The sequence below is a fragment of the Pseudochaenichthys georgianus genome, chromosome 15 (genome assembly GCF_902827115.2).
Source record: "Pseudochaenichthys georgianus chromosome 15, fPseGeo1.2, whole genome shotgun sequence".
Classification (NCBI taxonomy): domain Eukaryota; kingdom Metazoa; phylum Chordata; class Actinopteri; order Perciformes; family Channichthyidae; genus Pseudochaenichthys; species Pseudochaenichthys georgianus.
Window position 1 is genome coordinate 19,929,863 of NC_047517.1, and position 15,005 is coordinate 19,944,867.

The 15,005-nt window shown below is 41.5% G+C and overlaps 1 protein-coding gene across 1 annotated transcript; it reads left to right on the forward strand.

The window, feature by feature from the left end:
- Positions 1–909: 909 nt before the first annotated feature.
- Positions 910–13,933, forward strand: ppp1r21 (protein phosphatase 1, regulatory subunit 21). The gene is made up of 22 exons (XM_034100791.1): positions 910–1,577; positions 2,612–2,680; positions 3,162–3,308; positions 3,405–3,506; positions 3,620–3,784; positions 3,880–3,938; positions 4,200–4,294; positions 4,553–4,605; positions 5,391–5,540; positions 5,643–5,744; positions 5,843–5,931; positions 6,009–6,145; positions 6,660–6,752; positions 8,080–8,207; positions 8,814–8,963; positions 9,241–9,333; positions 10,010–10,264; positions 10,666–10,701; positions 10,856–10,972; positions 11,575–11,673; positions 11,763–11,891; positions 12,505–13,933. Exons 1-22 carry the CDS (start codon positions 1,518–1,520, stop codon positions 12,532–12,534), a joined length of 2,358 nt encoding a protein of 785 aa, XP_033956682.1. The 5' UTR covers positions 910–1,517; the 3' UTR covers positions 12,535–13,933.
- The last annotated feature ends 1,072 nt before the right edge of the window (positions 13,934–15,005 follow it).

Sequence of the window (15,005 nt, forward strand, 5' to 3'; positions counted from 1 at the left end):
TGTGCGTGTCAGTGAGTTTGTGTTTAGCCTGCATTTAAGATCAGCAATCGTCAAACAGCGCAAATGTCTTTCTTCAAAACATTTAAGTAATTCCTTCTTGTAAATATTTTGCATCTTACAAATTTAACAGCTGATAAAAATAAATTGGAATGTATTTGTAGGCTACACAGTAGGCTACTGTGTGGTGAATATATAAAGAGATTATTATGGATTAGGTGAAATTAATCTTGGAGGATTTGAGCGGTGATGGCTGCATTAGCAACATGTCATTTCACTTTGAGTCCAAACGAGGTCATGTGCGTTTTAAAGCGGCTATCTTTCAACATGCTACAACCCATTTGTGATTTCTGACCTTGTTCCTGGTAATGCAACCCATACCACACTCAAATCAGCAGTACATTATTTATCAGTGACATCACAGCACTTAACGCAAATGGCATAAGATCTAATGTAAGAAGAGGGGAACATATGTTATACAAATATAACATTCAGAGCCTTCCTATAATCACCTGTAGAAACACATGTAAAAAAGAATACGCTATATTGCAGACTAGAGTATTTGAATGTGCTGTAGGCCTATATCGCTGGTGTAATTACAGGAAGTGTCTTTTTTATTTTAATTCCCAAACATTAAGTATCATAATATAATATAATTTAGCATAATATAATATGATATACAGTTATCAAGTATACAAATATATTAATCATACATAATTGGAATATATTATTTTAATTTTGTTTTGGCAATATTTGTATTCAACTTTATTCATTTGTTTATTACTTTTTGGGCAGTACAATGCATTTATTTATTTATCTTTAATTATTTAATTCAACATTGTGTATGTATGTCGTATTTTTTAGAGCCCTTCCAACGCTAGACGGCGCCCTGCTCACAGTCACTCTCTACTTTCCTGTTTTCTCAACTCTGACCCCGGCGCTTGTGTCCGTGATCGGATCTCATTCGAGGAAGATTTTCGTAAAACAAATGAAAGTATTCCTTCAGATGAATGGACTGTCAGTGCTGCTCGGCTAGTTTAGCAGCAGCTACACCCAATCCGTAATAGGATTTGCGGACGCAGCGGGTCTCACGGCTGCTGTCACATAATATGACCTGCATGTGTTTCTCTGCATTTGTTTTGCTACATAGCTAGTTAGCTGGTGGCTAGTCGGCTAGCTAGCAAGCCCTGTCACCGCTAAAAGTGCTAAAAGCGCTGCTGTCAAGTCAGAAAAATATCCGGCTTTAGATATTATGGTAGCGTCTAATATCCGGGACTCATGACAGCTTTATGTGACAATGTTCTCCAGGTTAGTTTTACCAAGGTATAGAACAAGCCGTCTGTGAACTAGCTAACCTGAGCTAACCGGCTCACAGCTCACCGTGTCCGGCTTTATAACACCAAGCCCCCGGCACATTTGGAGAGAAGAAGCTAACTACACCCATAAGCTCACCGGGCTAAAGTGGATACCGTTTAGTAGCATTAACGATTTGGCGACGGGATAACCGACTTCCAGCGACAATGGCTAACGTTACAGACCTGCAGACAAAATACAGCAAGCTGGCACAGGAGTACTCCAAGGTAAAACACTGTCCTACCGTGTAATGTTAGTAAGGTAACGTTATTAAAACATTAATGACAAGGCTGGTAGCATGCTCAGAAGTATCCAATGAGTTATAAACCACCATAACTGTATCATCTATAATCAATGACACATGCTAATTTATTGAATTTTTGTTGTCACTGCAAAGAAATGAACTTAACTAAGAATTATTACTGTAAACTGAATGAAAGCCATTGATTCTACACCAACTTAATGTCATTTTGGAAGATGTAGTTTGTAGTGCAGTTGAATAATGGTGTTTTTTTTATTAGAAGCACCTCTAATTATAATTCAAAAACCAGAATACAGACTCGAAAATAACCTTACAAATGAATCAACTCAAAAACTGAACATTAAATCTGTCATGAAACTAGTTTTTTAATTTGTTGCAGAAGGTGGAATAAGCCTGGTATACCTAATAAAGATACTTTATTGGCAACAGATTTTGTCAACACAAGACCAGTTATTTCATAGGTTTGTGGTTTGTTATTGTGGTGTGTTTTAGTTTTAATGTTGTAATTTAAGTACAACATGTGCATCATTTTCACATGTTAAGTAGCTTAAAATCACGCTGTGTAAAGGTACATTTTTAAAGGTTAATACGTTAACTAGTGACAGTAAAGCCTGTGAGTCTGCGTTTTCTGTGAGCTGTTTGCGCCCTTTGTGTCGGTGTCAGCTGACAGCAAGTGTGCTATTTCCTGTTGAAACAATGATCTCCTCGTTAGCCAAGCACCATATCCTGCTCAGGAAGTGCTGACTGTGTAACTGTCACATGTGTGCTGCCGTTATGCTGAGTTAAGGAGGCGTCCAGGAAAAAAGAGGACCTAAGAGGTGAATCTTCACGTTATGCAGAATTGGAGAAAAACGCAACCACAAACAAAGATATGATATTGTTGATGAAAATAGACATGTTTGATACCTCATACATACATTAGCATTGATAATAAAATCGTCGCATCTGAATCCTGACCATAGATAACATTCATGTGTCATCCTGTACATGTCTCCACAGCTCCGTGCCCAGAACCAGGTCCTGAAGAAGGGAGTTGTGGATGAACAGGCCAACTCTGCCTCATTTAAGGTAAAGTGACATATAAAACCGAACAAATGATGTTCCTCCACAGCTGTAATACACAATGTCCCTGTTACAGGTGATAAGAATAAACCACAGCTAAAATGTTTTAGAGATTCTAGATTATTTCATAAATTGTAATCTTCTTTTTCTATGAATATTCATCAGGTTGACACAGGTAATCATAAGGCTTAAGGGGAAAGATATGTAAACAACTATTTGTTCATGTTTACTAAGCAACAGAAAAACATCAGGTCAACTAAAATGTATTACTTCTTCTTGCAGTGTTGTTACTAATTATGCTGGATGTGCACAATGACAGGTCTGCCATATTTGCCAGGGAGCTTAATTATAAAATCACAGCAAGGTCTGCTACAGTCATGGAGTGTTGTCTTGTTGATGTAAAATAAGTTAATTTCCTAAAGTGCTGGTTGTAGACAACACAACTACAGGTCTTTGCTTGACATGTGTTTGTCATTGTGGTCACCAGGAGCAGCTGAAGCAGAGGGACCAGAGCCTGAGGAAGCAGGAGCAGGAGATGGACAGTCTCAGCTTCAGGAACCAACAGTTGGCCAAACGGGTGGAGCTGCTGCAGGAGGAGCTCGCTGTCAGTGAAGCCAAGGGCAAAAAGGGGAAGGTGATCATGAGGGGAAATCAGGGAGGATTCTGATTAAACGCTTATGTTTGTAGAGCCAACACATCCTCACTAACATGTTATCTTTACCTCCTGCAGAGTAAAGCAGACTCTCCCTCACAGCACGGTCTGGAGACCCAATGTGTATTTGATGAAGACCTGCAGAAAAAGATAGAAGAAAATGAGCGACTTCATATCCAAGTAAGCAGCCGTGTTGTGTTTATGTCGGTCCGTCATTGTCCGGTATATAAACAGTTAATGAACTGGTGGGGCCATGCATGTAATGGCTCTGTTTCCTGCTGTGTACGTGTTAGTTCTATGAAGCAGGTGAGCAGCACAGCCGGCAGGAGTCCGAGCTGAAGACACGACTGCAGGAGCTGGAAAAAGACTCGGAGCAGCACCAGGCCGTAGTGGGCGGACTCACCACCAAGTACATGGACACAATCGAGCGGCTGCAGAGTGACAAGGCGCGTTTGGAGGTGAGGATGAACAGGAGGAGGTGAAGAACATATTTTTACTATATGTTTTCTATACAGTTGATTCAAATGTGTCTGTTTTTCCTTTATTCTCATAGATAAAATCACAGACTCTGGAGAGGGAAGCAAAAGAGTGCAGGATGCGAACAGAAGAGTGGTACATCATTTTTATTATTTGACGGTTTGAGAATAATTGTACCTACCGCTGCGGTGTGAGAAAACCAAAAGGGTGATTTGCATATATAAAGTATTTATACATACTTAATGAAGTTACAGTATACTTTGGATAAACTCCAGTAGTGGAACTAGACTCACAAAAATACCATATCCGTATTTAAAAGATCTGCGAAACGTTTCCATTGGATAAACTAAGTGGAATGCTTAGTTTAATCTGTTATTTTCTGCTCTCTTTCTGCAGTCAGCAGCAGTTGAGGCTGAGCCAGTCGGAGCTGAACCGACAGGTGAAACAGAGCAGCAGTGTTATCCAGGAGAAAGTGCCCTTCAACGACACCAGTGAGTTTCTGGCACTGAGCCACGGCCTCAAAGAGCGATCTGCTACAGCGAGCAGACATCTATTTGAGAACATTTATGTCTTTGTCACTGATGCAATAACCCCGTTGCGCCCAGGAGTAAATAGGGTAATGTTTTCCCAAACTGTAATACTGCACGCAGCGGGCCGGAGGCCAAACCTTTTAAGCTGCGTTTGTGGAGTCAATAAAGTTCACTGCAGGTGGATGTTCTTTAACTTCCTCTCTCTCTCCTACCCTGCAGAGCTTATTGGCTATAACAGCTTAAACGTGCCACCACACAATCGAAGGCACCAGGTGAGAAGAAAATATATACTTTATAAGTGCATGTGCTTTTCATTTGTCTTAACTTTTGTCATTAAGCATTCCAGATTATAAAGTGTTGTATCTTTGCATAATGCAGAGTTTGCTGTGCTTTGCACATTTGATCATTTTGAAATCTCAACATAACAAGTACCTTTTCTGATTATTAAGCAATAACTTTAGATTCTGACGATAATGCTCCACTTTTATTTATTGACACAAACAATTTGGCATATTTATTAATAATTGTAGATCATCATGCAGATGCATCTATGGATTCTGTTGATTGTCGAGTAAGCCGTCATTTATTTATTAGATTCTGAACACTTGAACGTTCATAAGTTTATGACTCATATGGAAATGTGGCATTGTCATATCAAAGAACACACGCCATACACAGCCATTATGGATTTTAAAATCTTAAAGTGACGGTAGTAAAAGGGCTGAAGGGATTGTTCGTTCACTGGCATTCCTGATCAAATTTCAGGGAAAGAGTGACAGTCGTCATCAGATACCTTTTTACGTGGTGCCAAAGATATTCAAATGATACCACTTAAGACAGACACAACAAAGCAAACTCACAAAGCCTAACTAAACTTGTAATGTTTTGATATTTTTGCTTAGAAATGATCAGTTTTCTAAATAGTTGCAGAAGTTTTCTTTGAAATGATCAATGAATGAATCACCTGATTCTTTGTCAGAATATATACCTCAGGGTTGTTCATCCAGCTGCATTTCCTCACAGACTGAAACATAGTGTGGGCTGTGTGTTCTTTCAGCTCAAAGCGCGGGACGTGGCAGGTCAGGCCCTGAGCTTTATTCAGGACCTGGTGGCTGCTCTGCTGAACTTCCACTCCTACACAGAGCAGAGGGTTCACATCTATCCTCTGGACTCGTCCATTGAGCCCATTTCCCCTCTGAACCAGAAGGTGAGACGACCATCCACAAGACACACAGACTGTGATTAATATATAACAGAAGAGTGGCGAAACACAGTATCAGTGTAACTAAAGATGTCTCTCTTCACCTAGTTCTCTCAGTATCTACATGAGAACGCAGCCTATGTGCGCCCCCTGGAGGACAGTTTCCTGCATCTACACCAAAGCATCACAGAAGACACCGTCACAGTACTGGTAAGTGCTTTCTTTTTTTTCATAGACCTTGTGTGTGCTTGTTAGTGATGCTCTCCTATAACCGACCACTTATTGAGTCTTTTTCTCTTGAATTGAAGGAGACCGTGGTCAAGCTGAAGAGCTTTGCTGATCATTTCTCCTCGTACACCCACTTTCTGCAAAAGATTCTTCCCTACCAGCTGAAAAGGTCAGCGCGGGTTGTGTGTGTTAGTGATCGAGAAATGGAGTGGAGGAGGCGGTATTAATCTTCTCTTCTCTCCACAGCCTTGAAGAAGAGTGTGACACACCTCTTTGTACCGCTGCCCTCACAGCGAAAAACCAGGAGTTGCAGAGTGACATGAAGAGAGTAACTTCTGTGTTTGAGAAAATGCAGAGCTACATCAACCTTTTGGCCTTACCCAGTAAGTTTACACAGAAAGTACATGCCATATGTCACAGATTAGTTCCTTCAGCTTAGTTGTTTTGCAGAAAAGGAGAATGGTTTGAACTAGGATTAAAGCATTGGTTTTACTGCCGGTGTGTTTAGTTAGTCAAATATCTTAGACTGAATACCTCTAAATTGTGGGGATATTGTTGGGTTGACCATTGATTTAAATGAATATGCTGGTAAAGTTATAATAATCTCTTTAGTATTATAAGTTATAAGATAATAGAAAAGCTAGGACAGTGTAAACAATTCAGAAAGTTAAATCAATTTACTTTAATGCAGCTTTTTAAATTCACACACTTCCAGAAATCATCACTCCAAGTTTTAGCTATAGGTCCCGTTGAGTTTGATATATCACAGCGTAAAATATCAATCCATTATCCCAGTTAATAGTGTAAAAGAATAGGATTTTTTAATGGAACTAACTGGTGCTATGAGTGTGAATTGCCACAATATGCTTGTTTACTAATTTGTGCAATGTGTCACAGGTGTTCGGCAGGACGCCATGCCTCAGAGCAGCACCTCCGCCGTCTTCACGCAGCTGGCCGCCTGCCTGCACAGTCTTCACGATGCCATTAAAGGTGAGCCGCACCGTCAGACATGCTTTGATCCACAGCCGGTCCCCTCAACAGCACGAGTTATCGCCTCTCTGCTGCCATTCAGAAAAGTCAGACTACTTTTTCTGTTTTCAGAACGATACCCACCTGCTCGGTTTTTGAAGTGTAAATATTGAGATGCTTCATTGTTGCATCTATCAGACTGCGATTCTGGAATGAAAGTATAGTGTAATGCTTTCTGGCAGAGAAGAGTCACTTTTTGTGTAGCTGAAACATTTTACTGAGAGGAAATATGTTTATGTTTACTTTTGGGACTATTGATCCCAAATCGGGAAATGTTTGCGTTGCAACAGAACAAACTAAGGCATTGCACATAAGTAGAAATTAAAGAGTAGAAATAAACAATACTAGCATTTAAACATCTCAAAATAGAATTAAAACAGCATTCAAAAGTCTTAAGTCTGAACACAGCAGACAACAGGAGTATTTACAACAGCACTATCAGCCTGTCACTCATTATTTTCAGGGCGGGGTTTGGAGGAACAGAGGAGACGGGTATCGCGGAAGCTTTCCTCCTGCCTTCACAAACTTTACACGCATATTTATCAACTGAAAATAGCAAGAGGACATTCATACTCTGCAATCCAAGACTTGATTAAATCCACCAAAAACCTGACATGACAATAACGAGTGTTTTTCAAAAAACACAAATCCCTCCCTGTGTGTCTCTGAGCCGCAGCGACAGGGCCTAATTCAGAGCGGGTCATTCTGCTGTTGGTTCTGGACTGGTGTTGCTGGAGAAAGCAGACTGGTCTGTGTGTGGTGTCGCTGTGCCGCTGTCGCATCTGTTCCTTGATCTCTGCGTCACGGACGGATTTGATATTCGTGTGACAGAAAAAAAAAAAACGTTATTGTCCAGCCGTGGCCGAAAAAATCAAGAAGCAAAGTTACTACGCGATAATCGATAATCGAGCGGCGAGCTACTGAAAAGCTACCGGTAGCTCGTGGGCAGCTTTTCAGTGGCTCGCCGCTCGATTATTGATCGACGTGTTGGAGACCCCTGCGGTAGACCGTGAAGATAAAACATCGATTAACTCTGACAATAAAACACTATTGAAGTACCTTTGTCTTGTTTCTTTTGGGAACAGCTAGCGTACTCAAATTCACACACCAATATAAAAAAATCTAAATGTAGGCTCATAATTTACACACCAATCAGGAAGGGAGCTTCACTCAATAGTTATCTTTACATCTATATATATATGTGCCTAATGAAGCTGAAGTTGGGATAAATAAGCCAACAGATGCTTTTTAAATTCTCTTCATAAATGTTCCTCTCCTGTGTGTCCAGATATGTCAAAGCACTACAACCAGAAGGCCAGCTTAGAGCAGGAGCTGCCCACCATCACCCAGAAGCTGTGCACCACCACAGAGTGCCTGCTGGGATCTCTGGGCTCTCTGACCAGCAGCACCGGCAAGGTACGGACAACAGGGGGCAGGCAGCAGCCACATTTGTATTCCGTATACCATGTTCAAACAGTTATTTGGTAGCTGTAGTTCACAGAAGCTTAACTGTAAGTAGCAGTGATTTTACAGCCACTGGATCACGTTGGTTGTTTTGCCACCACAGAACTCAGGTGGGCCGGCAGTTAAATGTTCAAAGATGCTGTCCAACTCGCAGTTAGTCCATCTGCTCCCCAGTCAAGGGAAGTAAAGGGGATACATGATTTCTCTTTGTGGATCAAGTGAAGCGTGGGCTGAGATGAGTCTGCTGATGAGAGGCAGAGTCCGGTGGGTCGCAGCGCCCAATAACACTCTGGCGCATGTTGTGAGGAGTGAGCTGCATTTCCAGAGTGATCATCTCTCCAGGCAAAAGCTTAATTGCTCAGACATGTATCATCCTGGGCACTGGGTGGTGTAATCATCGCTCCGCTGCAAACACACTGGTTAATTAGAGGCCAAACAGAATGCTGTGTCTCTGCATTGAGACATGTCGGCATAATTAGTGTTTCTTTAGCACATGAGGCTGCAAAGATCTTCATTTCTTTCCCCGGTTGGAGACATAATGTCCCTGTTTTGTTGCAGATTGCCACTTTCTTCAGCAACAACTTGGACTTCTTCACATCATCGGGCTACAGTCCAAGAGGCAGCACGCTAGCCCTGAACCCCTTGCAAGCAGAGAGCATGCTGGCCAACAAAAAGAAAGCAGCAGCCTATATCAGTGCTGTCAAAAAGGTTAGTGTCTGATTCAATCTGCCAGATATTCCCAGGTCTTAGCTCGTAATAAAGGGTAACAGCCCCCAAACATCTCGCCTTTGTGAATATTTGATATGCAGCATCTGCACATACCCGTATTTGATTTCCTCTGTGTTTCATGACACCGTTTTATTTATTTTTTCCCATGGAAAGGCCTTTTTTATCAGTAGTGATATACAAAAAAGCAAATTAAACATAGGAACTGCATGGGTTTTATTCAACGATAAATGTTTTCTCTTTATGTTTCTTCATTCAGGCCCGGCCGCAGTCGGTTCCCTACAATGACGCTCTGTCTAACCGCCGTGTACTCACCAGCTCCACTGAGAGCAGAGAAGGCCTCAGTCAGCAGGTATGACACTCGGCTCAACCACTCTTTTCTTAAAACATTTCTGTCAGTATAGAATTTATAACTTTTAAACATTTACCTACCTTTTTCAAACAGACACTCCCTGGTATGAGTCAGTGTGCAGGCCAGGTTTGATTGCCCTTAAGGGCGGTTGCTATAATAACGGAGTAAAGTCCAAATAGGTTTAAACATGTTTTTTTAAATAACCATGCAATCATGTTTATTGTGGCCGGAGAACAACACCACCAATAGTTCTTGCATAACTACACGAGTATATGGAAAAAGTTAGTCATAAATGTGCAGGCATCTTAAAATGATATATTACAATCACTTGATATTTCAAATGTGTTGCAGATAAGTTAATGAGCCCTTTGGTCATATGAGCTGCTTCAATTTATCAGCATCAAGTTACAGTTAAGCAATATTTGTACAAAAGAAAGATCTTATTGGACATTTGAGCATCCAGGTTGGGAAGGACCAATGGAAAGAGCCGGGGACCTTATCTCTTACAGACTTTCAGAACAATCGACCCAATTGTTGTATCTTCCCAAACTAGCTTCTCTATTTCTTCCTAAATACTGCCGCCCTTTCACCTAACCCCAACATTGCTCAGCCCTCCTCCCACAAGCTCACTGTCCGCTCCTCTCTCCCCCCCCCTCCCCCCGCTGCCCCCCTGCAGGTGCAGCAGAGCCAGGACAAGATCGCCCGGCTGGAGCAGGAGAAGGAGCACTGGCTGCTGGAGGCGCAGCTGGGGAAGGTGCGCTTGGAAAAGGAGAACCAGCGCATCGCCGACCTAGAAGCTCAGCTCGCTGCAGCTCAAGGGGGAATTCTGAACTCACCCCCAGCTGCAGCCAGCACGCCCGTACAGAGCCAGGAGGAAGCAGAGATGGAGCCCGGCGCTGGGGAGAGAGAGGCCACGCTGTGCACCAGCTTGGTACTGTCCCTCATTGGCTGCTGCGCTTGTTAGTTTTTGCTTGCAGAGGACATTTTCCGCCCATGGCACTCGTGTCTGATTTGCTTCAACAAAGAGAGTATTATGGCTCTTTTCTTGTAGCCCCCACGCTAAGCAAGTTGTTGCCTAATGAAAGCAAGACTTCCAATGCGCTGATGCAGCAGAATAGAGGAGAAATGTTGTTTATGCAAGTCAGTGCAGAGTTCACAGTGCAGTCACAACCCAGGGCAGTTTGACTCACCCGTTACTGCGCTGCTTGTGTTTTATTTATATTATCTCTTGCATGGCTTGCTTGTCCTAACAGTGTTGGACGCCTGTCTGTGCCTGAAGCTTTTATACCATCTGATTTATGATGAACTTCCTGACATTTTTTTTGTTTTCAGGTTGGCATGTTGTGCACAACACCTTCAGTCGAGCATGTAAGTTACCACACACTTAACCAGCTGACAAAATAAAACACAGAGTACCTAAATAAAAAACAGAAATGCATTTTTTAGGTATTTGAAATCATAATACTTCCTTGAACGTGAAACAAAGTTCTTCTCCAGCTGGATGTTGTGTCTGTGTGTGCAGGTGGGTGACGAGGAGTCCAGGGAGACGCTGATAAAGACTCACTACATGGCCAGAGTGGGAGAGCTCACCACACAGCTCCAGATCTCAGACAGCAAAGCGGTGCACTTTCACTCCGAGGTGAAGCCCTAACCAAACTGCTGCTCGTAGCAAAGAACTGAACTTTTCCTTGCATGTCACTTGGGAAGAGGAATATGAAAACTCATCTAACAACCTCCTCTAAAAGCCCAAATACATTTAGTGCAGAACAATCACTCGCCCTGCTCCTTTCATATGCTTGATACAGAGAGCACAGAAACTGAATCAGAAGTTAACCTTCTTTTCTCTGTTGTTTTCGCTTTGGACAAAAGGCAACACTTTATTTCCAAGTGTTGCCTTTTTTCACTGAGAAACTGACACCTTCCATTTTTGGTGTCAGGTATCTGAATGTAGATAGCTTCTCTAAGTGACATCCGGTCGCATTAGTGACTAACCGGCACGTCAGTCATCAACATTTAGTATCATAGCAACAGGACTGCTGCACCCGATCTTGAGTCACAGCCTCGGGAATTAATCTATCACTATTTCAGACTCTGCATTTACATGTGGCAGCTGTCCTCAAAAACACCAATGTAAATACACCTTTATTGAAGCTTTTGAAAAAAACCTGCAAAGTATAGACTTGCTTTACATCTATCGGGGGACAGCAGTTGTTTACTTTCCTTTTTTTCCTCCCTTTCTAGTGTCGAGCTTTGGCAAAGAGATTAGCCATTGCAGAAAAGTCTCGGGAGACTCTGACAGAGGAGATCAAACTGGCCACTCAGAAGATCACACGCTTGCAGGTAAAAAGCAGCCTCATTACCAAAAGAGCTTTCTACATTAACCCCATAGAAGCTCAGAATACATTGTCACTATGTTGTCTGTCACACAGGATGAGCTGGCTACGACGAAGAGGAGCTACGAAGACCAGCTCAGCATGATGAGCGACCACCTGTGCAGTATGAATGAGACTTTGAGCAAGCAGAGAGAAGAAATTGACACTCTCAAACTGGGCAGCAAGGTACAGCACTCGGACTGATTCGCCTATTTATATGCTTTTTGAACGTCCACATGGTTCCCTTTCAAAACGTAACTTCGCTCTCAGGATTATTTGCAGCTGTCACATGCTATCAATCCCCATGTACATAAATATAAAGCTCAATCGTTTAAAATGGAGCGACACAAATCCAGTGGGTTCAAGGTTTATTTCAGGGTTGTCAGTGAAATGTGACGTTGTAAAGTTTTCGTCAGATATGGGGTGAAATGCGAGGTCACTGGTCTGTGCCGGGCCTGATGGGAAAAGCACCTGCTGGAACCATCTGAAGAAGTCGTTTAAAGTTAAAGCAGCAGTAAAGGAGAGGCCCCTTTTTGAAGCGTGCATGTTCCTGCTTGTGCGCACACAGAGAGCTGAGTGCTGGGAAGTTGCAGGACAGAACATGTTTGGGAGTTAAAGGTGGTGATTTTCTCTCGGAAGGCCAGAGACCAGCCTCAGCATGTTTTTACATCTTAAAACCGAATGCAAAACCAATCTGAGCCCTATCACCTTACTGCACTCAAACGCAACACGGTACTTTAAATGTTTTATCAATGTTGTAACTGACATTCTTTTTCCTTGTGTTTTCTGTTCCTTCTAGGGAAATGCCAAAAAGAACAAAGGTCGCTAGAGCTGCTCTTTAGGCTCTGGCTCCATTTTGGCATCACAAAGGGCACCTTGAAAGAAGATTTGTTGTGTGGAGCCTCGCAGCAGCGACCTGGTACAAACTGTCACCGTCACCAGACCACAGGACGGCGACATGCGCCTCAGATTCCTCCACTATCAAACAGAGGCAATAAGAATGAACCTCTATGGAGGCTTGAACAATTTTTAGAGTTTGACTGAGAAGCTTCCTTTTCCTTGTCACAGCACAAGTTAACACTTAACATGATTTGCTGACAACTGTTCTCTTAAACTGTTCCGGGAGCTGCTTCTTGACCTGTTGGCCAAAGCAGGATGGAACAGTTAAAGTTGGTTATGCTCACTGATGTCAAGCCTTGAAGACCAAACCCTGTTAATCGGTGCGCTCCTGCTTTTAACGCAGCTTGAGAGAAAATGAAATTGCATCATCACTGCTTATCTGTCAGAGCAGGTGAACAGAGTAAATGTTGGTGTGGCTGTATGTGTGTACCAGGCTTTACAACATGTGACGATTGTTTTTTTTAATCAAATTAAAGATTATTTGTGAAATTGTGCCTGTATGTCCACATACAGCATAATACCCCTCTTACAACACATGCATATATCACAAGCGTATGTAAAGAAGGGCTTTGAAACCTAAACAAACGGCTAACAGACACTTGAATTCATTCCTCATGTTGGAAAATGTTCTGTCCAGTGGGTGTGGAGAAACAGGAAGAAATATCTGCCTTGAAGCACTGATTAACTCTTTACCTTGAAGAAAAGGGTACGATGGACAAGTCGGAGCTCGTAAAACGGTGTCAGTCTGTCTCTGTGAACAAAAGTCTTTTTTTCATTACCAAAGTAAACGGATGTGCACTCAGAAACCTGCTGTGGCACAGCTGTTTCTAAATTCATGTTTTAATGTGTATGGACGAAAAAAGGGTTGACATGAATAACACTCATTTCAAATCATGATATAATTGTACTGTATAATTTCCAAAAATATATATGTATATACACAAAGGCATTTATTCAAAGTTTACATTTTATTTTCCACAACATTTTGAAAAATGAATCAAGTTATTTTTGTGTGTGAGGCAGGATTAAGTGTCTGAGAGGGGTGGACCCATCTGTAACCGGTGCTTACACATCCTGATTCGTGAGTCATGGCAGAGGGCAGATAATGTTTACAGTAAAATGGCTTGTAGTGACTTGAGGAAATGAAAGGAAAGCCCAGCTTGGTTATGAACATTCTTATGGCCAGTTTACACCTGCCAGCAAACCTTTTGATCATAAAGATTTGCCAACACCCCCAATTACTGATAAAAGCATATATACTTCTCACAATGTAACCTGTACAAAAGCACATATAAATATGTGAAACAAAATAAAAAGCTTGTTCAACATGTAAATGATTCATATATTGGCCAGCTGGTTATTAATGAGCATGTCTGAGTTGACTTTCCATGCTGCGTTTCTGGGAGTTGGAGGAGACTCGGATATTAAATCGCCCATCATTTTAAAAACAAAAAACAGCTGGTAACACACCCTGTCCCCTGGGAAATGAGGCAACACCATTAAACTGGACGTATGAGGATTGGAAGATTACTTTTTGATGATGCACTTTGTGTTCGAAGGCAGAAACACAACTTTAGTTGAATTTATGATGCTTTCAAATGTTCTTGGTGCACTACTCCAGAGTTCAAATAAATAATAAACCCCCTTTATTTGTGCTTTCAAGGGCTTTAATTAATGACAACAATGACAAACAAAAAAGTTATTTTAACTTTTGTAGAGGCTGCAGAATTAGGAGGAACAATTACCAAAGATGTGCAGTGAGGGGAAAGTATTCTCCCATTATATCCTGCTTGTTGGCCCCTGCTTGAAATTATGCATTGTTTATACTTTGCAAGTAAGCCACACTATGACAGGACTGGTTTTGATTTGGTTTATTACAAATAATATAAATCATCATTACAAATCCAATCCAATCCAACTTTATTTATATAGCACTTTAAAAACCTTCAGATCAAAGTGCTGTACAGAGAGATACAACGGTACAAAGGGAAAACACGGTGGGATCCTGACTCACCCCTTTCTATTTCTTGTGTACATTTTACTGAAATAACTCCTGTAGGTACTGTGATTGCACTGTCATCAGACCAACGTTTTAATTAGATGGAAAACATGGGTTTAAGTCTTTTATTAATTGTTTGCTTTTCATGCTTACATATTCTTTGAGTAACATGAAGTACATTTGACAGGGTTTTGACAGCCTACGAAACCTCAACTTTAAAATATATTACATTCGTCATAACCATATACTGTCGATCATAACATTTTGTATATGTCAAAACATGGGTTTATTTAATAAAAACACATGTAGACTTACTGTAATAATATCTTAATGATGTACTCTCAAGGAGAATGTTTCATTACTTGCTGTGATGATCGCGCCTATTCCTGACACAGAAATGT

Bases quoted from the DNA above. Each gene is read 5' to 3' on its own strand.
- ppp1r21 (XM_034100791.1), top strand. From the start codon at position 1,518: ATGGCTAACGTTACAGACCTGCAGACAAAATACAGCAAGCTGGCACAG. The intron at 1,578-2,611 runs GTAAAACACTGT...ATGTCTCCACAG, and splicing joins TGGCACAGGAGTACTCCAAG to CTCCGTGCCCAGAACCAGGT. The intron at 5,745-5,842 runs GTAAGTGCTTTC...CTTGAATTGAAG, and splicing joins AAGACACCGTCACAGTACTG to GAGACCGTGGTCAAGCTGAA.